The sequence below is a fragment of the Haliotis cracherodii genome, unplaced genomic scaffold (genome assembly GCF_022045235.1).
Source record: "Haliotis cracherodii isolate W230 unplaced genomic scaffold, xgHalCrac1.p SCAF_3, whole genome shotgun sequence".
NCBI lineage: Eukaryota > Metazoa > Mollusca > Gastropoda > Lepetellida > Haliotidae > Haliotis > Haliotis cracherodii.
In genome coordinates, this window is record NW_027266286.1 from 4,886,698 (window position 1) to 4,913,542 (window position 26,845).

Genomic DNA, 26,845 nt, shown 5'->3' on the forward strand with positions numbered 1-26,845 from the left:
ACAGTACTATTCAATCAAATTATGATCCCTCAAAGAACTGTTAAATCAAATCATTATCAATTGTTTGATAAGTCATTACTTAGAAGTTGACGGATGACAAAGTAGACACAATTTATGGATAACAACTTATTTAATTACTGTAAAGACGACGTTTCGGTATAGATCCTTATACTGTTGTCAAGCAAGACTGACAACTGAGAACAAGTCTTGCTTGAAAACAGTATAAGGATCTATACCGAAACGGCACCTTTACACTAATTAAAGAAGTTGTTATCAATAAATTGTGTCTACTTTGTCAAATTATGATCCCTCAAAGAACTGTTAAATCAAATCATGATCCCTCTGTTAAATCAATGGTACTCTGTCACTTTCTGTGGAAACAAATGCAAGTTGTTGTTTTTTGCGTGGCTGCAGAGTATTTTCGCTTTGTAAGCAAATACTTTGTGTGGGCATGATCCCTTCCCAGCATCCCAGGAATTATCTTTCAATCCATATTGATCTTATTCTTAATGCAGCAACATGTGGCTCGCTACCGGCTCGCTACCGGCTCAATAACACACCAGATGTTTCTCACCTGTGATAGTTTGTTTCGCAATGACAGGATTTGAAAACAAGGAATTCAATGTTATTGTCTTTTTACAGAATCACTTTCAATTTTTAGCTCACCTGACTGAAAGTAGTGACCTGTTAATGGCATGGCATTCTGTGTTGTTGTCATGTTTAAGTGTCTCCTCAGAAACAACTAGGCCAATGAATATGACACTTTAGATGCTTGTTCTAACCTAGGGGCTTTCCTCACACTTTAACCTGACACGCCATGATATAACTGGATTTCTGTTCCAAGTGGCATAAAACCCAGCTCACTCATTCACTCCAACCAATGATGACATCTGAATTTGTTCCATGTATCTAATACTCAGATCTAATTGTTCACAATATAATGACATATGGCATGTGTATAGCTAGTAGTGGGGATCAAAGTAATTATATGTTCCATTTTTCACAATACTATATATCTTGTGTTAAATGCACTTAAATTGGTTAAAAATACATATTTGGCTCTGTAAACATCTTCTCTTCTGAAATTACCAGACTGAGGAAGCTAAAAACAAACAGACAGGTCATGGTGTCTGATGTGATGACACAACTAGACAGGTCATGGTGACCATTTGTGATGACACAACTAGGCAGGTCATGGTGCCTGATGTGATGACACAATTAGGCAGGTCATTGGGTCTGGTGTGATGACACAAGCAGACAGGTCATGGTGTCTGATGTGATGACACAAGCAGACAGGTCATGGTGTCTGGTGTGATGAAACAAGCAGACACGTCATGGTGCCTGATGTGATGACACAACTAGACAGGTCATGGTGTCTGATGTGATGACACAAGCAGGCAGGTCATGGTGTCTGATGTGATGAAACAAGCAGGCAGGTCATGGTGTCTGGTGTGATGACACAACTAGGCAGGTCATGGTGTCTGATGTGATGACACAACTAGGCAGGTCATGGTGTCTGATGTGATGACACAACCAGACAGGTCATGGTGTCTGATGTGATGACACAACTAGACAGGTCATGGTGCCTGATGTGATGACACAACTAGGCAGGTCATAGTGTCTGGTGTGTTGACACAACTAAACAGGTCATGGTGTCATAACTTTCATTGAAAATGTCTTGAAGTACATTTCTTTAGCTACTGAATACTGAATGTCGTCCATCGTCAGTGGCTGCAGCGGTAGTGTTGTATGCAAATGTCATCCCCTCCCCTCTGGACCATTGAAGCTGAAACTTCACACTGCTTGTTCCCATCAATGATGACATCTAAATTTGCTCAAGAGGTTTGAATCCAATTTTCAATATAATTGCCAAAGCAGCCATTTTGACAAAAAACATTTGTGGTCATTTTCACTCTATAATGTTTGGAAAGGTGGTATATGTGTAGCTAGTAGTAGGGCTCAACACCTATGTTCTGTTTTTGGCAATGTTTTTTATCTTGTTCTAAACTTTGCACTTCGACCATTATCTTATTCTCTAAAAATGCACTATAGGTTTAAAAGGTTTGAATTTGATTTTCACTTTGACCACACTGAAAGCTGAAACTTCCCATCACCATTTTTTGTTTAAAATGTAATGAAATTTGGTATTTGTGTAATTTGAAGTGGGGCTCCATTTGGGCATTATTTTTCTAAATTTTTATCTGCATTTGACCTTTGCACTTTGACAATGCTACTTTCTAAAAATGCATTTCCTCTTCCTGAAAAAATTCTCTCAGAAACCACTGGTCCAATGATGTTGAAACTTCCCACCAAAATGCTCTGTTATGTTCCTAAATGCTCTCACAATTCCTCTATGGCAGTGTAATGTATTGTTAAACAATGATTGTAACTGTATTCTGTTGAGATTCAGTAAACGTTCATAGCATTGTATTTGGACAATGATTAGTTGTCAGAAATGTAGTACTATTTAATGTAAGCAGTGGTGAGGAAGTTATTATTTTTAGATGCTCAAATTATCTAAAAAAAACCCCAACTTTTTTGATGGATGTAAAGTGTTATAGAAACATGTGGAACATTCTGAGAAGTTCAAGTGACACTGGACTGGTCTGGCACTGTGTAGAAAGTGCTGGAAGCTGGGGAGACCATAGAAGTGGAGCCTGCGCGTCCCTGTCTCATCATCACACATTTCATCTGACATTACATCAAGACCAGCTTTCGTGTGAAGATCACTTTTCACCCTGGTGTTCAACCTGAGCCTATCTCTGAAGCTTGACCACAGATGCGGTGAGGTGATTATTATTGTTTTCATTGTCATTTCCACTGCTCTCACATTTTATACTGCCATCGAATATTGTACTACCACTCTATTGCATACCGCCATCGTAATTGCTTTGAAGTAATTTGATTTGATTGGTAAACCTTGATAATTTTGTAATATAATTGTTGATAGTATACCATTTGTTTGTTGTTGACATTTAAAGCAGTTAAGTACATAACAAGGTGAGCTAGCGCTGTGGCACTACATTTTATAATGATTAACAGGTATACTGCTGTATAAAAATCATTCACTTACTCACATTAGCAAAGTAGCAGTCATATTAGGGCTGGGATGGGTAACTTGGGTACTCCGGTCAGGTGGGTAGGAACTGGGTACCCACAGGACTACCCAGACCTGTGGTTTTTCACGTGATTATATTGTTTAATGGCAAACATTATCTAGATCTCTACAGTTACACTATACGTGACAAATGTTCACATTTCTTTCTGACTATACACACATTCCTTCTGACTTTATATGTTTGCATAATGATATAACTTCCATCAACTTCAGTGTATATATGACCAGATCGATTTATATGTGTATCTAAATTTATTTTGACAGGAGTACGGTCAAACATTTCCCAATCAGACATGTTTTACCTATCTCTTGAGACCTTCAGTGGGTACCTGGGTAGGGTCGGGTAATAGGGGATGGGTACCCGGTAGTAAATTTGGTCTCGTCCCAGCCCTAAGCCACAACACACCAGGCAGTCATAGGTTACTTACACTGCAACCATGTGGGGAATCAACCTGTCTTTATTAACAAGCAACCCTTTAACCACGTGGCTACCCCACCATGTTAAACACACGGAAGACATACTGGGACACTTACATGAACGTCAACAGGAATAGCTGTTACAGATACTACTGGTCAATGACCAGTTAAGCTAAAACTGCAAGAATTCTGATCATTAATCACAAACTGCACTGTCACATTTCTACAAGCGGAAACACTGGGACATTAATTGTCCTGCCGGTAAAACATTATACCGTAACTGTCAAACCTTCCACTGTGTTATGTTGTTAATGACATTAAGACAGACTAGCGACATTCCCCAATACTTCCCACATAGAGATTATTACACACACTCAACCACAGCCATTTAGTATATCTATTCAGTAAATATAATCATGAAAAAAACTGATTCCAGACAATACCTGAAGAAATAATTTTGTCCTCTGGCCTTACAAGAAAAAGAAAAGATTTTATTTTTATAAATATTTATCATGGTGAGTCTGAAAACCAAACAAAGTAATAAATTTATGTTTGATGTTTTCTAAATTCCTACATCTGGTGTGTAGAACTTGAAACTGAAGTTGACCAGAACAATACCAGGAGTCAGATCTAACAGGGGATGGAAAAGGTATCTAAAATAAACTGACGAACTAGAAAATCAAACATGCCACAAAGGAATTAAAGCGGTATCTGTGACAGACAGACAGCACTTCAAGCAGTATCTGTGACAGATAGCACTTCAAGCAGTATCTGTGACAGACAGCACTTCAAGCAGTATCTGTGACAGACAGCACTTCAGGCAGTATCTGTGACAGACAGCACTTCAAGCAGTATCTGTGACAGACATCACTTCAAGTAGTATCTGTGACAGACATCACTTCAGGCAGTATCTGTGACAGACAGCACTTCAGGCAGTATCTGTGACAGACAGCACTTCAGGCAGTATCTGTGACAGACAGCACTTCAAGTAGTATCTGTGACAGACATCACTTCAGGCAGTATCTGTGACAGACAGCACTTCAGGCAGTATCTGTGACAGACAGCACTTCAGGCAGTATCTGTGACAGACAGCACTTCAGGCAGTATCTGTGACAGACATCACTTCAAGTAGTATCTGTGACAGACAGCACTTCAGGCAGTATCTGTGACAGACATCACTTCAAGTAGTATCTGTGACAGACAGCATTTCAAGCAGTATCTGTGACATACAGCACTTCAAGCAGTATGTGACAGACAGACAGCACTTCAGGTAGTATCTATGACAGACAGCACTTAAAGCAGTATCTGTGACAGACAGACAGCACTTAAAGCAGTATATGGGGCAGACAGCACTTCAAGCAGTATCTGTGACAGACAGCACTTCAGGCAGTAACTGTGACAGACAGACAGCACTTAAAGCAGTATCTGTGATAGACATCACTTCAAGCAGTATCTGTGACAGACATCACTTCAAGCAGTATCTGTAACAGACAGCACTTCAGGCAGTAACTGTGACAGACAGACAGCACTTAAAGCAGTATCTGTGATAGACAGACAGCACTTCAAGCAGTATATGTGACAGACAGACAGCACTTCAGGCAGCATCTGTGACAGACAGCACTTAAAGCAGTATCTGTGACAGACAGACAACACTTCAAGCAGTATATGGGACAGACAGCACTTGAAGCAGTATATGTGATAGACATCACTTCAAGCAGTATCTGTGACAGACAGACAGCACTTCAGGCAGTATCTGTGACAGACAGCACTTAAAGCAGTATCTGTGACAGACAGCACTTCAGGCAGTATCTGTGACAGACAGACAGCACTTCAAGCAGTATCTGTGACAGACAGACAGCACTTCAGGCAGTATCTGTGACAGACAGACAGCACTTTAAGCAGTATCTGTGACAGACATCACTTCAAGTAGTATATGGGGCAGACAGCACTTCAGGCAGTATCTGTGACAGACAGACAGCACTTTAAGCAGTATCTGTGACAGACAGCACTTCAGGCAGTATCTGTGACAGACAGACAGCACTTCAAGCAGTATCTGTGACAGACAGCACTTCAGGCAGTATCTGTGACAGACAGACAGCACTTTAAGCAGTATCTGTGACAGACATCACTTCAAGTAGTATATGGGGCAGACAGCACTTCAGGCAGTATCTGTGACAGACAGACAGCACTTTAAGCAGTATCTCTGGTGTAAACAAACCATGCAGTACCTGTGGTCTGCTTATTTGAGGAAGAGAGCCTGGCACTGTTTGCTCAAGTTTGCCTTGAGGACAGTATCTGTGACAGACAGCACTTCAGGCAGTATATGTGACAGACATCACTTCAAGTAGTATCTGTGGTAGACAGCACTTCAAGCAGTATCTGTGACAGACAGACAGCACTTTAAGCAGTATCTGTGACAGACAGACAGCACTTCAAGCAGTATCTGTGACAGACAGACAGCACTTTAAGCAGTATCTGTGACAGACAGACAGCACTTCAAGCAGTATCTGTGACAGACAGACAGCACTTTAAGCAGTATCTCTGGTGTAAACAAACCATACAGTACCTGTGGTCTGCTTATTTGAGGAAGAGAGCCTGGCACTGTTTGCTCAAGTTTGCCTTGAGGACTTTAGCGCTAAGGCACTCCCGGCAACAAACAAGCCCTCCAGCAATCTGTACTTGGACAGCCTATTTGTTTTATACATGACGGACTCATGAATTAATTTTTCTCTCCACAGTGACAGGAGTTGAACAGCCTTGATCTTCACTCCAGCACCACGGCTCGGCACATCTTCAGCAAGGCAAGGATGTGTTATAGATCTACATGTTTTAAAAAAGTCATACAAATTAGAGGACCCAAAGTTTGCCTTAGTTTTATGTACACAGCGAGATTAAGAGTTGAGCTGACTGCCTTGCCTCCTGGTGGGACAACAAGCTATGACTCACGTAATGGTAAACATACCTGTCCCACCGCGGACTTCAGCTCACACTGAGATAGCCTAGTTCAGCCCTGACACCTGCAGCAGGGGATAGACTACCTGGTGGTAGCCAATACCCAACTAACAACCAGTGTTACTCGATTGTGTTCAGTGGTGGTAGTGACAGAAAAACGATGGTTATGACATGTCATTTAAAAGAGATAATTCAGGGATGCTGCCATGTGGTCAAAAAATTATTATTTTTTTTTTTTATGATAAAACGGTGAGATAAGATCCTTTTTACTGTATATATTCACCAGTTAGGGGACAGGTAGAAATGTCTGAGTCTGAGATATCATGCATAAAATGAGTGAGTATGGTTTTACGCTGCTTTTAGCAATATCCCAGCAATATCACGGCAGGGGACACTAGAAATGGGCTTCACACACTAGGCTACCCGACCACCCCCATAAAATGAAAGAATATGTGTTAAGAAACAGAGAATGTTGTTAGTGAAGGAGTAAGGTGAGGTTGAATGGGGTTTAACGTTGCGTCCAAGATTATTGCACTTATCGATACAGAAGTGCAAACTTCGTGTGTGTGTATGTGTGTGTGGCTGCTTGTACTAGTCCGGACTGATGGCAATTCTATAGTGCTATCTCACTAAGGTACCATGCCGCAGTTTAACATGGATACCCCACTCAGACACAGTATACTGACTCCGAGCCGACCAGTCCTTGTTTTAGCCCCTTAATGCTGAGTGACAGGCAGGGTTGCAACAAGTACCATCTATTAATGTCTTTTGGTAAGATGTGCACGGGGTTCGAACCCCGGACCTTCCAAGTTCTTAACTGAATGAGGAGATAAAACATTATATATTTCCAGATTTGAGGGTTTTATTGAGTATTTTATGCCCAAAGTTATTTCAAATTCAAATGTTAAAATTTTCTGGTATCAAAAACTTAATAATAACACCCGCAAATCTGAAAACACATTATATTCATGGACATTGCCACATACATTTTTCTGCAGCGATCTCTTCCTACATGAACTCTCACAGTTGTGACACAGTCATGACAACATGTTAGAATGTGATGACGTCACGTGCTTCCTGAACTCGCCTGTTGTCCAGAATGTGGACAAAAACAACTAAATTGAAATTTTTTAATAAATATTGATCAGGATGAATATTAATATGGTATCTATTTCATCAAGGTCAATGGCACATTTTTCCAATTTTGGGATTGTGGAAAGTATTCATACATCTGATAAAATTCCAGGATTCACTCAAACTTCACAATGCTTTCAACCAATCAGATTGTGGCAAACACTCCAATTCATTTCACAATATTGTTAGTGTGTAAGTTAAAGGGTGCAAACCTGAAGACCTAAAGTATGTTTTATTAAGAGTGTCCCTGGGATTTTCAGTTTTTGCTTATTAAACAAGGTCTCTTTAAATCTGTATGTTGTTACTGAGAGACATGAGAATAACCCTTTGACTTTCAATCATAATTTCAAACACTACATACCACTACATTAGGCAAAGAAAACAATAAAACTGAATCTTAATAAATCATTCACCCTAACTGTTGGCAACATCAAGAGAAATCATTCTCGATTTAGCTATCTGAAATATCGCTTGGGGCAAAAGTGATACCTTCCATTCTGAGCTTATCGGATGGACTGTGGGCGGTTTACACTGAAACCAACTGTGAATCTCGTAAACAGAGCACCCACCTACTGCCAAAGACATTTAGACAGTATAGAGATCAAAATCTCTCCTAAATCACTGATGATCTTTTCTACTGACCTGAATTGGACACTAATCAACTCAGCAGGATAGATCGGAGGCTGAAACTAACATTTTTAGTCCACTAGTGAGGTGAGGTGAAATTGGGTTTAACATCGCGTCCAAGATTATTGCACTTGTGAGTGTGTGTGTGCATGTGTGTGTGTGGCTGCTTGTACTGGTTCGGACTGATGCCGATCTATAGTGCTAGCCCACTGAGATACCATGCCGCAGTTTAACATAATTACCCCACATGGACACAGTATACTGACTCCGAGCCGACCAGTCCTTGTTTTAGCCCCTTAATGCCGAGCGCCAGACAGGGTAACAACAAGTACCATCTTTTAACGTCTTTTGGTATGATGCGGCCAGGGATCGAAACCCGAACCTTCCTCTCTCCGGGCGGACGCTCTACCACTAGACCACGGAGGAGTCCACTAGTCCTTATGATGATAACATATAGCAGAACACTAAAAAATGGCAAATTTCTTCTAGTCCTCGTTTGTTTGTATGTTTGTTTGTTGTTTAACGCCACACTCAGCAATATTCCAGTTATATGACGGCGGTCTGTAAATAATTGAGTCTGGACCAGACTATCCAGTGATTGATAGCATGAGCATCGATCCAGGCAATTGGGGTACAATGACATGCATCAACCAAGTCAGCGAGTCTGACCACCAGATCCTTTTTTAAAAGGACAGTCACCTTTTATGGGGAGCATGGGTTCCTGAAGACCTATCCTACCCCTGATCTTCACGGGTCACTTGTCGCCATGATACCTTAACTATTGGGCAGTCTGGACTATAGGACTAGTGCCAACTTCTAATGCTGCAGATCACTGTACTCATATGTATAGCATAAGGACATAGTGTTCCATTTGAGGTCTTTAGATTGTTAAATGGAATTAGAGTTAGTTGCTTGGAGAGTAATGTCAAGATGATGAATATTCACATATTCAAATTAATTTTTGTTTAATGGCACATTTCAGATATCAGATTTTTAAGAAAACAATAACTTTATTAATTTTTCATGGTCATTGGCTATCTATGTACACAGTTTCAATATATGGTTCATATAAGTAATTACTTTATTTCCTGTTTTGAAACCAATGATCATGCTACGTGCAGCTGATTCTATACCAAGATTCTGACCGCAATAGTGTCCTATATGCTCACCTCACAGCTTGACTGCAACAGGGATGACAGCTGTTACCAGAATGTCATAGCTGGTCCTAAGGACATTCTGTTCGCACCCACACAAGCCTCTAGTTTACATGTGATAACACACTTTTCCCTCGAAAGGACCTCCAGTTAAAGAATTCAAATGATGAGTTGAATCTGAATCATTATGTATCTGATAAGTACTATTTCTATAAACCATATCTCTGATTACTTCACAAGGGACAGAGTTTTTAGTTTATGAGAAGTCAGCGAGTATATCAAATTAAGCATTGATTGGAGCTGGCCATCTTAAATATTGTTGTCAATGGTTTTCAGATTAAGTATTACAAATGTTAAAATCTTAATTTTCTATTAACAGATTAAATATTAAATTAAGCATAAATAAATGGTGGTATATTTTTTATGCTAAGGCTAGACTTAATTCGTTCTACCTTTAAAGTTAGAAATAAAATTTGAACTAAAATATACATGATACAAAGATTGCTAGAAAGACTACAACCTGTTACATTGGAGAAAGCATATAGAAATGAGGCTGTATCCTGATTGGCTTTTAAAATTTAGTAAGCCTGTAACACTTCAGAGTTTGTATGTTTGTTTGTTTGTTTGACCATGTTTTTTCTCTTGATGATTGTAGTAGGCATGAGTACGAAGCCTTTTTTTTTTATCCAAATTTCAAGATACTAAGTTGAAAATTGCATCATACTGAGTTGAAATTTCAAGATACTGAGTTCAAATTTCAAGATACTAAGGTGAAACTTCAAGTTGTCACCTTTAAATTTCAGCTTATTATCTTGAAATTTCAATTAAAAAAAAGAAAAAAACCAAATGGCCCTAAAAGGCTTCCGTACATGAATGTTGCTATAGTTAACAATTGAGATTACCAGATTACTTTTTCTTGGCTAGCATCATGCCAGCATGTCAAGATTCAGCTATAAAAAAAGGTGTTGGACTATTACAAGGTTAATTGAATGCATGTATCACTTGAAATAAAAGTTAAAAAACCCAATACAAATTAGCTTGTATTCACTTGAATATATTACAAAATTACTTTTTGCTTTTTCCAAATGTAGGTTGGAATAGTCTATAAAACCAATAATTAAATTGTTCTGGCCTAAAACTGAATCTAGGGATTGTAATTTATTTTTTCCCAGTCAACCATGACCGCCTCTGATGTTTCACTTCCTGTGTCTTTGCTGAGAAGAATCCATTAAACAGGTGGGGATGTTGGCCTAATGGTGGAAGAGAAAAAATATTCTGTTGCTTTAATGGCAACTGGGAATAAATGTTCAGTGTTCTGTAAGTTTAACTGAACAATGTATTGCATACATAGATATCACACATGAGTGTCTTTATCAAATACATCAACACAAGTTATAAATGTTAAAAGAGTGTTGATATATTTGGTATCAAAACCAAATCAGGTGAGATTCTATTTATCATCCCCAAATCACCTTTTTCTGTTTGTTAACAGTAAAAACCAGTGTCTTCAGTACAAAGTTCTGATAATTGGCTCCAGCGGCAGAGATTTGTAACATCTTTTGATTTTGACATCATTGTAACTGATGACATCACAATGGTCTGCAATCACTGCATAGTGGTGTAAGTCCATTGTGGGAATATCTCCAGGAGATATTACTTGACCTCACCCCAAACAGTATCTCCTTCAGAAGCCAGTTTCAGATGATAAATACAATGTGGGAGTGTGCTGATGTACGTTGTCAGAATGTATTTTATAATAGCACTATTTAGTATTATTTACTAACCAATTCATGTTGTAGATCTTTAAAGAAATTTCATTTGAAACCTGCAGCAATAACAAGTATCAAAGTGTGAGCTATTTATAATGTAAATCAGCAATATTGAAGCCATATTACAGTGAGTGAGTGAGTTGGGTTTAACACCACTTTTAACAGTATTCCAGTTATATCACCACGTGTCAGCTTAATGTGGGAGGAAAGCCCGAAGTGATGCAGGTCTCAGACGTTTACCACTTCGGTGAAACCCATGAGCACGGTATGGTTCTGACAAACCTAGAAACATAATTGGGGCGAACCGGGATTCGAACCCACATTCATAGGTTTTTGGCATGCCCAAGGGACGCAACTCTGAACAGCAAATCGCTGACTGGGCCACCCGTGCCCCTAAGCCATATTACAGCATCTTGTAAATAATGGAGTACCAGTGACTGAAAGCTTGAGCAATGATCCTGCTGTCAGGGTACAATGACATACAACCAGCCAAGAAGAGCCTGACCTATCATTTCTCATAGATGGGATCTTACCACCCACAAGTATGAGGTCGTGGGGCCTCATCTCCCCCGGAACCCCCACAGGGTTCCTGTGTGTGTTTGTGCCAAACTGGTTGCAGTTCTAACAGTAGTCCGGTAGTCTCAGCTTCTTTTTAACAGTATCGGTCCCTGAGATCTCTAAAAGGGGCCATTCAAAGTAAGTCATCACGTAAATGATATCCTGTTAGATTTCTTCTTACCGAAACACAATATCTGTCCAAAGTCAAGATATTGGTTGATAGACCAAAGAATCAAGATTCCTTAATCAGGACAAATTTACATCTGTATTATGGCCGGACTTTCATCCTTTCATATCAAAGACTGAATACAGTGTATGGGCTTAACTCAGCCTCAACCATTCACTGATGCATCACAATTCTGAAAATTGTGATGTCATGCACTGATCAAAACACATTATGCACATAAGAATATGTCATAAAACAATGAAACTAGTAATATTCTCTGATGATATTCATGATTTCTCAAAAAGCAACAGCTGCTTGATGATCTTCAATGGCTCCTTAACATAAATAATTTCATGTTTGTATTATGACATACATTGTAAAACAACAAAGTAGGTGTATCACTATAGTGTAAATAAAGGAAACAAATACAAGCAATTGGATCAAAATATTTTATTCTGGAATTTCTTTGAAATATACAGAGTAATATATTTCAACTGTAGGTATGACACAATAGAATAAACAATGAAACTGCACCTTGCTTATCACTGCAGACAACTGACAGTTCATGTTGTAGGTGCACGCCTGCACCAGTTATAGCCGCTGCATTTTACTTCCACTGCCAAGACAAAATACTTTGGCATAAGCTCTTTTGATCACAAAAATATATTTCATTTGCAACATTAATGAAATGACAAATGAATAATTCAAAAGAATAAACTGGGTCCCCTTCAAGTAATGAAATGACCATAATGATTACTTTTCATGCGTTTCTACTATCTATACAATTGATCTGTCACTTGTTGACGGTAGAAGCAAAACCAGAATGTCAACTGATTATCAGAACTAGAACAAACTTTCAACAATAACTCAGAATAATTACACAGCAATAGAAGCTGGTAATATTGTCTCAAGGTGTAACAAATTTGGGCGTAAATTGAAAGCTTCCCTACAACTTCATGTTTTGGAAATCAAAATAAAGAGTTACTTATCCAAAAAGGTCAAATAACCAAGAAGGTGATTTGGCATTCTGTCATGTTCATCTCAAATAATTTCATTCCCCATATACTGTATAACAGAAACACAATGGGTAATCATGGTATTGAAACACACAAAAATTCCAATCACATTTTCATTAATTTATCAACCAGGGATGAGACCAGAAAATTTTAACTGAATGTGGCCTTCATCAAAATGTCCTCACACACTTTTTCAACCATGTACTTATCAGCCTGTTTGCTAATTCCTTTACCATTATACAGATCAACTTACATGCCAGGTAAACACTTGTTCACTTGAAATCATCAACATCCTAACAACTGATCATCTATTATCTCATTGCAAGGGTAGTTGTCTTGTCTCGTCTCTAAAAGACTTGTGCGAAGTACAGTCATGACAATTTCATAATAATGGTGGAAACATTAAGCCATGGATGAGGCAACATTCAGATCTGTTCATGCTGTGCATCACATTTCATGTCATTGTCATGGTCTTTGTATATTAGCAGAACCATGAAACTTGAAAACTAAGATAAGCATGCCTAGCAATGACAAGGAAAGGGGCAGAAACCGAACAGGATTAACGTAAAAGTGTTGTCTAATCCAGGACAAATGTAGCTCGCATAATTTGCGGAGTAATTCATTATGACTTGGAGATGTTACTTTTTAAAGTTACATTAAAGTGCACAATAATAGTACTGATACTACTACTGAACCAATATTGTCTAGTTGTCTGAACATGTTGAACTGGTATAATTGTCATAGATTCTATAACAGACCATAAGTTGTAAAGCTCACTAGATTTGAAAGAAATTTTACCATAAAGGGGTTTCAGAAAAGTAGGTGCAAAATAATTCCTTTCAACAACCATACTGATAATACAATAAGATCTTTCCCACAGACTGATAAGTAAATAAAAACTTCTCACATTAACATTAATCAATTCTCATTTAACCCTTGCAATATGCATGAACACCATTGGGTTTGACGTTATTTTAATCTTAATCTTCTCAAAAATACAGAATTTATGGGTTTTTTTCAATTAAAACTTTACAGACAACTTTTGTAACCTGAAGATATGTTCAAAAGGACTAAACCATATTCATAACACTAAATAGCAAGCTCCCTTACTGATACGTCTATTAATTTGCAATAGTTTTCTAAACCAATTTTAAGTATTAGCAGTTCAGTCCTTGGTCCACTTTTGCCCTAACACATGTGAGAGACATATCTCATGTTATATGCAAATGTAGGTCAACCATTAACAGGATCAATTTCCCAACTGTGTACATACTCTACACAAGGACCTACAAGCGAGGAGGCATAGAAGACTCACAGCTTGTTTGTGGTACACAGTTATGTGAGCACAAGCACATAATAGGTTACATGTCTCCCATACTGAAGAATAGATGTGTTTCTTTACTGTACAATCTTATCGATATTCACGTCTTTAACATACTCCAACAATCTAAAAGGACCAATTAATATTCTTAAGCAAGTCCAGTACCTTCAATATGTGCCAATATAGGATAAACAACTTGGTTGGAATCTACCCCTTGTAAAAGGCTATCTTATGAGTTACGAAAGATTCTTAAAACATTTCAGAGACTGTTCGTCAAAACTAGGGCACAAGGGGAAAGTTTCTTTAATTAACTGAAAATATTCATTTCTCCACTTAATCAAATTTGAAACTGTAATGGAAAACAACTTAAATGGTACTAAACCTAATTTTAATACATCTATATCAATCAAATTTTCACAGGAACATACTGATGTCACTCTTGTATAAATAATAATAAAAAGGCTCTGAATGAACGTGAATAACATGAGACCGGATTAAAGGCGCTTAAGTTTATCATAACCAAACTGGGTTCCAGCACTGCACATCTGCGAGACATATACTACTAACATAACTCAAGAGAATAACCTGGCTAGGATAATGAATGACAGGAGGAAGATAACACAATGCACTGAACTCCTGACATATGCATGCATGCATGCTGAGAGAGTATGCGTACCTAAATATGTATGTACTCGGCAGATGTAGGTTGCATGACCTGTTTGCAATCTGGAGTAATGTGATAGCTGTTGACCTAACTTTTACCTTATCGTTTACTTTAGAAGCTATTTAACAGTGTCTACCATATATTCAACATGTTCAATACAAGACACTTATCAGCTAATGATTCATCTTCACCACACAGTAAAGATCCATAGAAAGTTAATCTTATCAATGCTGGTCTGTCAAATACTGACAAACTAATCTTGTCTTTCAATTTGTCTTCTAGTCATTTGTTGTAGCTAGCATTCCAAAAGTAAAAGGTCCTGGGGCCCTTGGTGTCTTCTCCAATGGTAATATTTTTAAACGTTTAACACTAAGGTTTTGACAAGGACCCCTGACTTTCATATTTTATTTAAACACTGGAAGCCATAACCTTATGTAATATCTATATATAAAATAATCCTATTATAAAACTGGAAATATTTTTCACACATAATAAATTGTAACAGATTCTTAACATAACTGATGCATGTAAAGTAATTTGACGATAGTTCTTTTCCAATATGCTCACTCTGAACAAATGATAATTACCCTATTACTGGGTTCAAAGAGACATCTAACTCCCTGCTACAATAATGAACAATACTATAGTGCATAAGATGACTTATCACAAATAACATCACTATACATTTTTCATAATATTATCCCCAACAAGAATATGATGATTACACTGAACTGGAGCATTTTAAGTGGGTCAAGACTCCTAGTAGTTATCAACTTGTGTAGCATTGTTAGTCCAAACCTTTGCATCAAAGTCCTTTCCTGGGTTCACACACTTAATATGAATAAGTACTTCTTGATACACTGAACAGCTAACAAATTATAACTTGTGAACTATAAATTTCAACAATAAACTGTTATTGCACTCACGATTTTGACACAACATCTAAACTGAAATGATTAACAATTTCAAATTTCTCAATTCAACAGAACTGCATTTCTTCAAAATACATAGAATGAAGTATATTCTTTAGTATTTCTCTACAGGATAGGTCTACTCAATGACTTTGCTGAGGTATAGTGTTGAGATTCAGTGACATTTCATCTTTTATACAACTGGTCTTGTGAGACAGTAGAGAAAATATTGTCTTCATAATCTACAACAAACATTTATAAAACAATCACTCCCTTACATTAGTGACCCCATGTAACAGATATAATCTGCTAACAAATCAATGACAACATCGCTGGGTCGTATAACCTATTAGAGAAAAAAATGTATGAAATACTAGAGCATAACAAGTCAGACATTTTCATTTCTCATAAAATTGACCAAGTTTAGCAATGAAACTACAGGAAAATATTCAGTTCAGTTGTCAGCGGACAAGCAAAGCTGTAATATGTTTTGGTCTTTTACTTCATGTAGCTTTGCAGGTTAAATATAGTTCAGTTACAGGATGAAGGGAGCACTAACAATTATGTCGAAGTAAGACATAGGCATCACAGATTTTTTTGATTAACGTACGTATTATATATATATACACACTGTATTATGACTAAATAACCTGTAGGCTGCAAGTTAATAGTCTAAATTCATATTGATACAAAATATGAGATGTATCTAGTTTTGATCTCAAATATTGAGCACTTGTTTAAAAAAATAGAGTGCAATCTGAAGAAGACTAGGCTAGATAAAGCAACAAAGTAATAACATATTTATAGAATAGATATTCTGATTTGAGAACAAATGATTTTGTACATGGAACAATAAGAGAACTTTCAGTCCACTTGCACACATCCAGTCTGTTGCAAAAATATGTTCCTCATGTAAGGCTAATGCTGGTCTATTTCCCAGTTCATAACTCAAGCCACTTTTATTATCACATCCTGGGTCCAAAGTATGAAGACGTGATGCTTCAAACGCTGCCACTGATATGAAAGAAAATGACACAGTTTCATCCAATTGAAAGAAAGATATATCCATTCACACGGAGCAAATGTTGGAAACAAAATAAGTAACCCCCAACCAATGCATATTGCCCTGAAATGAACTGGAAAAATATGATCACAGAAAATTGGAATATTGTCAAAAAGGATGGTAGCCTCTCACCATTTGAAGCCGAGATCATGATGTGTTCTGACTATGAACACTGCAAATAAGGGGGACAGTAGGGACATGTATTGGTCCCAATCTGGTAGGCAGATGAAGGGGAATAGGTGTAGTTGTAATACTGGCTGCCTGGAGTTGTGGTAGGTGCACTGAATGGGCCATAGAACACCTGATCGATCACAAGATTGTTCAGCTGGTCCAACTGTTGGAGTTCAATACATTTCTGTGAACTTTTCTGTTCTTGTTCCACATAAACTTGACAGGCAAGTTGATGGATCAGATTGAGTGTCTGTCTCCTCTCATGACCCATAAGACAGATGGTACTCTCATCCACCACACGATACAATGTCATCAGATATTCATACTTGTACTCTTCATCCTCACTGAAATGATTTGTAAGGTAAGCTTCAAGCTTTTGTCTCTGCTGGTTAATATCACTGAAATCAATGAAGAATCTTGAGCACATGTACCTTTCCATGGTCCTTATATCCACATCCTCAGCAGGGTTGAATCCCCGCACTAACAAATTGCAGTATTTCAACAAACCACCACCACGAATTTCCTCTGGGTTTCGTGTAGCTATTTGTTTCTTTGTCAAGTGAAACCATGCCTCACAGAAATCTCCATACAGACTTTCTGCCACAACAGTTGGGTAGAAGTGCTCACTCATTGGTGTCGCAGAGACATCATAGAAGGTCAACAAGCTCTCCAAAATGATCTGAAAAGAATCAACGCTGAACTCGAACTGACGTTTCATCTTATCCACGAATTTGAGTTCCACGTTTTTCCCCTTGTTGTTTGACAGCGAAATTAAACTCCACCGGTCCCCGTGTTCATTACACACTTTCACCATCTTCTGCACATAAGCTTCCTTTAAGCTGCAGCTACTCATTTTTTCTTTACTTACACCATCTGGGAGGAAATCCAGCAGGCAGCCAAGCACACAATTCTTGATTTTCTGCAACTCGTTGTGGTTTGACAGGTCCACTCCGAAAATCAGATCCAAGTCGTTGTACGATTGAATCTCGTCCGTTCCAAGGATGTAACTGGCAGCACCACCATTCAAACGTATGTCACGTATTATGACCCCTTCACTTTTCAATTTATCACGGACAATTACAACCAAATCTTTCAATTTCAATTCCAGAGTAGGGAAATTTCCGCGACCGTGAATAGGAACCACATCTTCCATAACCTCGTGAAGTCGAATAACTTGTTCATGACACAAAACTTGGAAGCGATTGGAACACATGTTTGCCATACCAGGTCTTGTCAGTTCAATAGTAGTGTGGTATTCCTGCAAGAAGAAGAGACAGTTTGAATATGACAATCCTACTCACTGACAACCGCCTGTAAACACACACACTCTCACTCAGCGGCAGACGTCAAACTGCAGTCTAGGCACATTAGCTGCTGTTACGTACTACCACAGTAGGACTACTCACATAGCATATTCATACGCCTAATTCCAGCTGTTTTACAAATTCTAATATGATTTCTTGTTTTGTAAACATATTTGAATATATGTTCACAAGTTGAATGTTACATGTATGATCCACGTGAGCGAAAATTATTTCTAACGGCAATCATTAGATATTTTAAAAGAACTACTTTTTCTCCGCGGACTCCGAGTAGTGAAGAAGGCTCACAGATGATTTAGCTATTTTTAGATCAAACTCGGTTGCTCGTGGTGTCGAAATGTCAAACGTAGAATATGCGTTTTCTTATTGCAAATACATCCATTAGTTTAGATGTACATTTCTAACTTCCAATGATAGTATACTTAATATTTCTCGTGACATCTTTCAAACTTCAGTAAGCGGTTGACAGCTGTCAGGCGGCGACACAAGGGAGACAACTGCGTCTAAGCCTATGGTACAGCCATTCTCGTTTCTATTTTCAGTTGTGTTTATCGGTTAAATAATATTTGAATAAATTTGGTGGGTTCCAGAATGTATTTTCAAATTAATCAATCAATTCATATCGCAGCCAATTTAACTTAAAACCTTAAATTAATTCTTGAACCATCTTAATCACTCTACCCCAATTAACACTGTGCCAAGTATACTCACACTCGTAATGATTTAGCAACAAGTGACCCAGACCGTAGCTTGGACAAGACAAAACATTCTAAAACGCTATCCTTTTTTATCCATGGTTATATATACTCTCATTACGGAAGACAAGAAAGCGATTTTCCGAAACTATAATTAGATATTAAGTACGCAATCCTTTGACAATGACATAATTTCAAAAGCTGATCGATTTATTAATTATTTTCTTCCGTCTTACGCGAAACAGCGTAATTTACACATTATGTCATAACTTAACCAAACCTATTAAGACAGTTTATAGAAATCCAAACCACTGTTTCAGTGTCAGAATGGAAAACCAGAAGTTCAAATTTGTCGCATGTCGGAACATCGACACGCCCACTCCAATACGCCATATATTGTTATTTATTCACAGCTATTGTTTATTAAAAGTACCCGGTTTTAACACACACCACTTTTGTTTTCTATGTTATAAAGTGGAAAGTCTGTGTGGGTTAAACCGTTTGATAGCTTTATTAGTATAACCACGTCCAAAGTAGCAATCGGAGCTGTCTTTTCTCACCGTAACGTTTGAGGGTTACATTACACAGTCTGAGATGAGTCTCGGTTGTTTCAGGGGACTGAATACCACGGTTGTGTCTCGCGTGGATGTATAGTAACCATGTTAGGTATACACAGATCAGTTACATCCAAGTGGATTGGGATCAATTATTTAGTGATCGATGTTTAAATCAATATTTATCAGGGTTACGGATGTACACGATACCTGTTTCTGTCGCTGTTCGTGTACAATCAACACGTCATAGTTGAATCTATAATATAATTATACAATGATCCCTTTGACATGAAGATGATGGTGCTTCTTCTTCTTTTTCTTCTTCCTCTTCTTCTTCTTACTACTACTACTACTAGATCCGGTTTAGAATAATTTAGAATAGGTCTTCAGCAACCCATGCTAAACATGAAAGACGTCTATGCTTGTCGTAAGTGGCGACTATGCTTGTCGTAAGAGGCGACTAACGGGATCGGATGGTCAGGCTCGCTGACTTGGTTGATGCATGTCATCATTTCCCAATTGCGTGGATTGATGCTGATGATGTCAATCACTGGATTGTCTGGTCCAGACTCGTCATATGGTTGAAATATTGCTGAGTACGGCGGTAAACTACAAACTGCTAGGGGAGACCAGGGCAAAGTGCACCCTCTAACACATTCGTCTAAATGCTGTGGTTCTAAACAAAGATATAATTAAACTCACAGCACAACTGCAACATCCTTTCAATTGACACCATTATGGTACATGTTATTAAAATCCTCCACAGCTGTATTAAATTACATCTATGTAAATGTGTTTTGACAAAAATGGCCATTTTGCCTATATGTTGGGGCAAATGACCAGTGCTTGGCCACTTTACCCCACTTTCACAAATAACAGCTCATCGATAATATATTTTCCAATTTCTTTTATAACTGCAAATAATATTACTGAAAGTAAAATTCAGTCTGTTATATGGTCTCTGCTACTACTACTATACTACTACTACTACTACTATACTACTACTACTACTACTACTACTATACTACTACTACTACTACTACTACTACTATACTACTACTACTACTACTGACGACGATGACGCAGTCAATGAACGATCATCTAATGAATGTTCTGTGTCCCGTTCTTATGATTGGTCCCGCATCATGAACATCGTTCCACGCAGTGACCGACATACATCCTCGCCTACGTCATCCATCAGTGTACAGGGTGGGCTTCACATGCGAGCGCCATGTCAGCCGTGTTGACCACTGCCGCGAACACAGGCCAATCTGCGCAGCGCGGGGACTGAGTGAGTGTCTGCCCCGTGTGTTGGAGGGTTAGTCCGAGCCTTGCTTGTCTGCAACATCATATACTGGAGGAATCCTGACGTAAACACTTCAATCATGGTCTCTGTCAGTGTCGCCTCACGAACCCATCCATATCATTACTGATGGAGGAGGCAAGGAAACCCATTGCAATGATGGCAGATACTGTTTACTCGTTTGTGAAAAATGTTCACATTTATATAACCTGGGTGAAAGTTTAAAACCTGGTCATTTACTTTCTTGCCAAAGTGTCTTCTTTTTCTCTATAACGGGTTAGTGTTACGGATGATCGAAGGACTCCCGGAAGGGTAGTCTAGTGATTAAAGCGTTCGCTCGTCGCGCCGAATGCTCGGGTTCGATTCCCCACATGGGTACAATGTGTGAAGCCCATTTCTGGTATCCCCCGTCGTGATATTGCTGGACTATTGCTAAAAGCGGCGTAAAACCATACTCATTCACTCACAATCTGTTCCGTTTTTCCCCCTTTCAGCATACAATGTAACATTGCTTCAATTCAATGGGAGCGTGGTTATGTTGTTTAAAAAGAATACAATAACCTAAATAACAATCTTGTTTGTCATCAACCAACTCTAGAATGGAATACGTGACTCTTATATTGAATAGCCACCATAACGGCTTTCTCAGGAACACCGTATAAAGATGTTAACGTACACCTAGTCAAGCCTTATATACCGGTTACAACCAATGTAGATACTTATCTGATCACTTGTATGTTTCCAATCAATGGATAATGACCGATAGAAAGATAGAGCCCTGGGCGTTGTTGTGATACACCCTAATCACAACTCCTTGAATATACATAGCGTTTAGTGTATTCTTTAAGCGATTTCACGCGTGAGCAGCATGGTCAATAATTCTCTCAACGCTATACCAACACTCAGCGCTGGAGCGGGTCGGGGAAGGCGTGTTGTGCGCAGTCAGGCGCGGCTATGGCTTCGCTCCTTAAAGGTTGATAGATGTTACTTAATCTATAGGCCAATAGGTGTAATAAATTTTCACCTATGTAATATTATGCCCCGTGAAGGAAACAGTCGGCACAGCGTCCTATGGGCGTATATACGGACCGACAGCTTGGATCATGGGGCAATGTCCGCTAAATGGTTGACAGTGTAGGCTTCAAGTAAAAGATGAAAATATATGACATTTCGTATGAAATTTTGAGGTGTACAAGTTCGTAGCATATAGTCACTTCGAAGACAGATCGTGTATATTACATTAATTGATTACAAACGATAACGGCTGATTTGACCAGCTGTATCTATAAATACTCACTGAGAAAAAAACCGCAAACTTACAAACATATTCTGACATATTAAACTATAGAAGAAAGTCACCAGCAACACAACTGTTCTTTGGCGTTATCAGAAGAAACCGGGGATGTTTGGAACACGTTTAGTTGTTACTAGGGGTAGTAAACGACGTCTTACACGATCCTTAAGGTAGTGGACGTATATTGTTATCCCATACCGCGACATGGAGTATAGGACTGGATTTTTCGTCAACAAAAACACAAACCAGTTTGACTGACAGCTTCGATCGTCGACATAGATACTAAACTAATTAATGTTAATTTTACACCGATCCTCATTATTTTTAAACCCTCACAAACTATGAAGTGACAAGAAGACAAAATAACTCCCAGCGGGTCGCGACGGTTATTACAAACACGGCGACGTAGCAGCATTTCATTAGGACGGACTATTTAACATATGTATCAAACTGGCAGACTATTGATTGACGTGTCACAATGCCACAACACTTCAAGGCAGTGCCCCTTTGTAAGCCTGGCCTTGTCCCTCTCTGGCTTATAGTACGGCAGAAATGCAGATCGATTTGCCGTAATTGGATGAAAATCGATTTTACAAGCATTTAGTAGTGTCACGTGATTGTGGTATTTATGTTAAGCGCACACACAGTCCGAGTGACAGCTACGCCGGTATCAAAACACGATGCCATTATATTATATCTTGGATGGCCCGGCAAGGAGACGAGTCAGGTTTTGGTGCGGTAGGGTAGCCTAATGGTTTATGAGTTCTCTCGTCACATGGAAGACTGGGTTTGATTCCAGGATCATATGGTTCAATCTGTAAATCCCACCCGCCCTGACATTACTGGGAATTGCTAAAAGCGGCGTAAAACGTTTGTCACTCACGGGTTAAAGAGAGACAGGCGTATGAGTAGACGCGAATCACTAAAATCAAACATATGACGCTAGCAAACCATGGATCATAACATGGGAAAATATGGGATTCGAACCTAGCGTCTATATATGCTATTTGATAACCTGATTTGGGTTAGATATAAGGCGTTAGTTAACAGATATGGCACTTTGATCAATAGGTTCAAACATCTGTATGGTATTACAGTTATACGGAAGGTAAAGTCTTGACCTTGAGTTGACATGACGAACGCGATGAACCGTTCACTGATCTGATTGTGTCTGTCTCATCCGCATGGTTGATCACGACACACACACAACAGTGAGTGAGTATGGTTTTACGCCGCTTTGAGCATTATTCCGGCATTATCACGGCGGGGGACACCAGAAATGGGCTTTACACATTACCCATGTGGGGAATCGAACTCGTGTCTTCGGCGTGACAAGCGAACGCTTTAACCACTTGGCTACCCCACCGCACGCACACGGCAATCATTGTTTACAGTATAACACAATTACAACATTCCATTGTATTTGCTTATGTCAGTATTACAGTACTAGTATTGTATTTGTATATACGGCAGTATTACACTAAACGTTATCCATTGTATTTGTTTATGTCAGTATTACAGCACTGGTATTGTATTTGTATATGGCAGTATTACACAAACGTAATCCATTGTATTTGTTTATGTCAGTTTTACAGTACTAGTATTGTATTTGTATATGGCAGTACTACACAAACGTAATCCATTGTATTTGTTTATGTCAGTATTACAGTACTGGTATTGTATTTGTATATGGCAGTATTACACAAACGTTATCCATTGTATTTGTTTATGTCAGTATTACAGTACTGGTATTGTATTTGTATACGGCAGTATTACACAAACGTAATCCATTGTATTTGTTTATGTCAGTATTACAGCACTGGTATTGTATTTGTATATGGCAGTATCACACTGAAAGTAATCCATTATATTTGTATATGGCAGTATTACAGTATCGCAATGCTAGTAATTTATTGTATTATTATATAGCAGTATTAAAATACTAGTAATCCACTATATTTGTATATGGCAGTGTTACAACAACAGTATTCTATTGAATAAGTATCTAAGTATTCTTTGACATCAGGATTGTACTGTATAGTAATATATCCCACACCATGTGTTTCACTGCATCCGTTTGACACATTATTGTCATACACAAATGGTATCATATTTCATCAGTTTAATCAGAATCGTGCAGAAATATTATTTCAATGAATCAGTATGAAGTATTACAGATCCTACATTGATATTACTTCATTGAATGAGTGTCACAACAATATCATCCGCCAGTGGTATTATATTGCATCAGTATTATAGCAATACCATATTACCATATGTCAATACATACAGAAAATCGAAACGGTGCAACATAAAATAGCTCTGTATGTCAGATACATCGTAAATGACTAAATGGAACAAAAAGACATTTGCATCTTCGCATTACAACATGGCCGAACTATGAATGTAGTGTATAATAACATGCATATGAAAAAGGCCAAGAATCAGTATTTTGCTGTTTCTTTGTTGTTAACGCCGCACTCAACAATATTTCCAGCTATATGACGTCGGTCTTTAAATAATCGAGTCTGGACCAGGCAATCCAGTGATTCACACAATGAACATGGGTTGCTGAAGATATATTTTAACCCGGATCTTCACGGGCCTAAGCGTATACTGACTTACGCTGGATGGATATTGTTTTTTGAAGTTGAATCATGCATGCATGCACACGTTCCAATAGCACCCTATTAAACACGAAGATGCTACTGGAATTAAAGTATTAAATAACCAAATGCAATGAATATATATCACACTATAAAAGTTTAGAAATGTCAGTTTTAAAAATGAAAACGCACCTCTCAAGACGTTCGGCCTCCAAAGCCAAGGTCGGTGAATATGAAAGAGGCACTGACTGTACGCCCGTGCAAAGTCAGCCCTGGACACTGTCCATTCTACACAATACAAATGATGCAGTAAGATATATATACCTGTCTGTAATCAACTAAATGTCCGTGACGACCTTGCCAGGCGGCTTTGTCCCCTCAGGCTACTTGAAGACTACGACAACACAGAACTGACCATTTGCCGCCAAGTATGCAGAGAACGCCAATGCCCGTAAGACTAGCGTGCGTATGTGTGGCCTCGACGTAAAACCAGCCGTCTTGAGTTATGGGCGGTAGCGTTCGCCAGCGGGCCTGGTTTCATTCATTCGTTTCTACAACCAACCAGCAGCGTAGGTCTCCCACTGAACCGAACTTGCGTCAGCTAAGACGAAATATTGATCTTAATGTTTTCATCAGCGCTGTAACAGTCTGTACTTTCTAGAATGGACGGACATGATCGGAAAGTCTTTGATGAGATATCTTCCTAATATGGGCATTATGCGTGGGCTATCAATCTGGTTGTTATGGTTGCATTCGACGTCACAATGACGTCACGATGGACGTCCAATCGATGGGTTTTACCCAGTAATGTCGGATTTGTTTTGAGGATAGATCTCCAAGAAGCAGGGTGTTTACGAATAGTGCCTATTCATTAACTCAACCCACGGATTTCACCAGATTAGTTTCGCGACTCGGGACATCTAAAAACAGACAGGATTTGTATTTCCGTTTGAAAATTGCTTCAAAGGATCTATAAATAGTAATCTTATAACCACATGGGAATCAAGGCATATTCAAGACAACATATACTTTCTGCCCCAAAATAGACTAAATTACAGGCGTTTTTGTCTGCCTGCAGCATTTTAAGTCAGAGATAAGCCTACTTCACGTCGCGGAGCAGATAGACACATTTAACACCACCTCGATACACATCCAAACATTACTTAGATATTTATGAAGGAACATCGCTAAGGACGACAATAGACCAGCACACAGACACCAGGAGTGCTCCGACACCTTCCTTTAGTAAACACACGACAGACCCTTAATGATAAACTCTCTTGTTATGACCGAAGCGAGCGTGATCAAATTGATTAATGATCCAAAAGACGCCCGATTTAGCCAAAATAAGCATAGATAATTTCGAGATGAAGAAACCTCAACCATGTTTGCATATTGGTGTTTAGTAGACATACGCTGACCTTCAAAATGACCAGGTAGCTTTCAGAGTACCACAAACTAGTAGACTGTAATGACGGTTTCATTGATCTAGAGAAGCGTGAATTGTAATGACGCACACATTGACACAGGCGAGGGAGCACCTACGGTATATGCCATATTGCAGTCACCTAAATGAGGTTGACAGTGGCGGATCCGCCTTTGAGAGGATTGTTTATCGTATTGTGTACTAATCTCCACAATGGCGTGATTAACACGGCTTTGAAGCACATGGTCATAGATTTCTTAGTTCACACACAAGTGCAAATGTGTCTCCAAGTGGAGCACGCTTGCAGGGTCACACACTGGTGCAGATAATTATGTTACCACAATGTTGAACACAGGCGTTGGTATTATAACCTTGAGTGAGAGAGTGGGTTGGGTTTTACGTCTTGTTGAACAGTACTGTCGAGCATCGTTGTGTCGAACTTGGATGTGTCGAATTCCGGTTGTCTTGAACTGAACTCCCGCTCCCTGCGAATTCCTATTATATATTTATCACCATTTATACTCGGATCTGTCGAACTGGATGTGTCGAATACCTGGTTGTCTCGAACTTATTTGGGAATCCCATGCAGGTAACAAAATTAAGC

At 38.7% G+C, this 26,845-nt stretch overlaps 1 protein-coding gene across 2 annotated transcripts; it reads right to left on the reverse strand.

The window, feature by feature from the left end:
- Positions 1–12,330: 12,330 nt before the first annotated feature.
- LOC139473763 (terminal nucleotidyltransferase 5C-like) lies at positions 12,331–25,402 on the reverse strand. Of its 2 annotated transcripts, none has more exons than XM_071256513.1 (2): positions 25,140–25,402; positions 12,331–18,299 (listed from the first exon to the last, which is right to left on the reverse strand). In XM_071256513.1, the coding sequence occupies exon 2, from the start codon at positions 18,261–18,263 to the stop codon at positions 17,034–17,036; it is 1,230 nt and encodes a 409-aa protein (XP_071112614.1). In that variant the 5' UTR covers positions 18,264–18,299; positions 25,140–25,402; the 3' UTR covers positions 12,331–17,033. The 2 variants fall into 2 exon arrangements, with proteins under 2 accessions (XP_071112614.1, XP_071112615.1); XM_071256514.1 differs by lacking the exon at positions 25,140–25,402 and adding an exon at positions 25,008–25,082.
- Positions 25,403–26,845: the final 1,443 nt, after the last annotated feature.

Bases quoted from the DNA above. Each gene is read 5' to 3' on its own strand.
- LOC139473763 (XM_071256513.1), bottom strand. From the start codon at position 18,263: ATGGCAAACATGTGTTCCAATCGCTTCCAAGTTTTGTGTCATGAACAA.